Source organism: Orycteropus afer, unplaced genomic scaffold, assembly GCF_000298275.1.
Source record: "Orycteropus afer afer isolate SDZICR_OR568_19922 unplaced genomic scaffold, OryAfe1.0 scaffold00542, whole genome shotgun sequence".
NCBI lineage: Eukaryota > Metazoa > Chordata > Mammalia > Tubulidentata > Orycteropodidae > Orycteropus > Orycteropus afer.
This window is the reverse complement of record NW_006922129.1, coordinates 1,204,144-1,205,339: the sequence shown is the minus strand read 5'-3', so window position 1 is coordinate 1,205,339 and position 1,196 is coordinate 1,204,144. Positions and strand designations below refer to the sequence as shown.

Below are 1,196 nucleotides of genomic sequence, written 5' to 3'. Positions count from 1 at the left end.
GGGGAAGGAAAAGGTAGGCTAAGTGGATGACCATTCCAGGGAGGCGTGGAGAGGAAGAGGAGGGGTTCCTCCATGAGGGCAGCAACTAAAGCTTTTCTTTGTTTTACATCCAGTGTCATCAGCCTAGTTCTGGATTCTGTACCAGGCCCCCATGAATGTCATTGACCAGATATCTGGGATGATTGGACGGGTGGAGAGAAGAATAAACAAAAGTGGGGGAGGATGCATGTTGAATAGTGGTGGACTTTGACAGGGTGGAACCATGCGAATCTAGGATTATGTTTTATGGAAAAAATACCACTGTCATGAAGGGTGGGGTGACAATACTGATTCTCTGTGATTGGCTTCATTAATCCACCAACTTTTGTATTGGATAAATTATTTAGCCTTTCCTCTTTTTTTCCTCTTGTAGACTTAATGCTCTCTGGGCCTAACAGCTCAAATTCCCGCTTTGAGAAAGAAGAGGAAGTAGAGTCAGAGATGGAGGAGGAGGAAGAAAAAAAAGTAAGATTTAGCTTAACTGTTGGTTTAAAAAGGAGCTCTGGTGGGCCAGTGGTTAAAAGCATTTGAATGCTAATCACAAGGTTGGTGGTTTGAACCCGCCAGCGCTCCATTGGAGAAAGATGAGGCCATCTACTTCTGTAAAGATTTACAGTCTTGGAAACCCTATGGGGCAGCTCTGCTCTGTCCTCTAGAATCGCTGTGAGTCATAATTGATTTGATGGCAGTGGGTGGTGGGTATAAGTTTCCTAAGAAAATCACCAGAATGTGCACAAGAATTTTCAGTGCACACTGTTTAAAAAATGAAAACTGGAAACGATTTAAATAACAGACGTACAATAAAAAATTATTAGCAAAAAAGTTATAAAATAGTATATACCATATATGGGTATGTATGTCTGATAGAGTATACTTAAAATGTTAATCCAAAAAATCTGACAGATTTTTGTATGTTGATCTTTTCTGAATTCATTTATGAACTCTAGTTGTATTCTTGTGGATCCTTTGGAGTCTTCTATCTAGAGGATCATGTCACCTGCAAAAAGGGGTAGATTTATTCTTCCTTCCCAGTTTAGATGTCTTTAATTTCTTTTTCTTGCTTAATTGCTCTTGCTCAAACTTCAGTATAATATTGAATAGCAGTCGTGAGAATGGGCATCCTTGTCTTGCTCTTGATCTTACAGAGAAAGCTCTCA

The 1,196-nt window shown here is 39.7% G+C and overlaps 1 protein-coding gene across 1 annotated transcript in view; it reads left to right on the top strand.

Annotated features, from left to right (window-relative positions):
* The window catches only part of ZCWPW1 (zinc finger CW-type and PWWP domain containing 1), an 11,983-nt gene that overhangs the window by 8,868 nt on the left and 1,919 nt on the right, over positions 1–1,196 (top strand). Inside the window, exons 8-9 of the mRNA XM_042782967.1 lie at positions 146–212; positions 413–504. Coding sequence (XP_042638901.1) covers positions 146–212; positions 413–504 — 159 coding nt within the window. The remainder of the gene's footprint in view (positions 1–145; positions 213–412; positions 505–1,196) is intronic.